General features: G+C 45.9%; 1 protein-coding gene across 1 annotated transcript in view; it reads right to left on the reverse strand.

Annotated features, from left to right (window-relative positions):
• The window catches only part of LOC119592281 (glutamate receptor-like), a gene marked incomplete at its 3' end in the record, with an annotated part of 6055 nt that extends 5484 nt beyond the window's left edge, over positions 1-571 (reverse strand). Inside the window, 1 exon segment of the mRNA XM_037941112.1 lies at positions 235-571. Coding sequence (XP_037797040.1) covers positions 235-431 — 197 coding nt within the window.
• Positions 572-636: the final 65 nt, after the last annotated feature.

Consider the following 636-nt stretch of genomic DNA (forward strand, 5'->3'; position numbering starts at 1 on the left):
ATCCAATTAACAGAAGGATAACGACCAAAGGACAAAATATCCCCACATTACCTCAAACACATCCCTTTGAATTCCGCAAGGTACCCCAAGTTGTTTTTTTTTTTTTAAGTTCTTCAATCTCGTTCCCAAAGAGACCCCTAACACACGAAAGACACCCTTCGATGACCCTTCAAACACCATTAACAAACCCTGCCCCCCCTCTCCCCCTTCCTTAAGCCAACGCCCACTACTTACGTGAATGGCGCCAGGAAGCCCCAGGGGTCGGGCTGTGGCAAGGGCCTCGTGACCAAGACGTGGAGCATCTCGAGGAAGACGGGGACGGTGAAGTCGACCACTTTGCTCCTGGTGTAGGACATGCCAAAGGGACCGAGGCCGATGTCCGCGTCCTTAAGCCATGGAAGGGGTAATGTGTAGCAACGCCAATAAATCATTAGTAATTGGGGTGATTATAGTAGTTAGGTTGTTGAAGAGAGGGTGGGCGTTTCCGTGCGTAGTCAGAGTGTGTGTAATCGTTCTTATTACCTATATTAATGCGGATATTTAAGAGATACTAAAGTTAAGAGATACTAATGCTTTGTCGTTTTGTTTTGCCATGATGAGTATCATTCATCCAGATAAAAATATATGTGTTTTGCA

The sequence above is a fragment of the Penaeus monodon genome, chromosome 30 (assembly GCF_015228065.2).
Source record: "Penaeus monodon isolate SGIC_2016 chromosome 30, NSTDA_Pmon_1, whole genome shotgun sequence".
NCBI classification, from domain to species: domain Eukaryota; kingdom Metazoa; phylum Arthropoda; class Malacostraca; order Decapoda; family Penaeidae; genus Penaeus; species Penaeus monodon.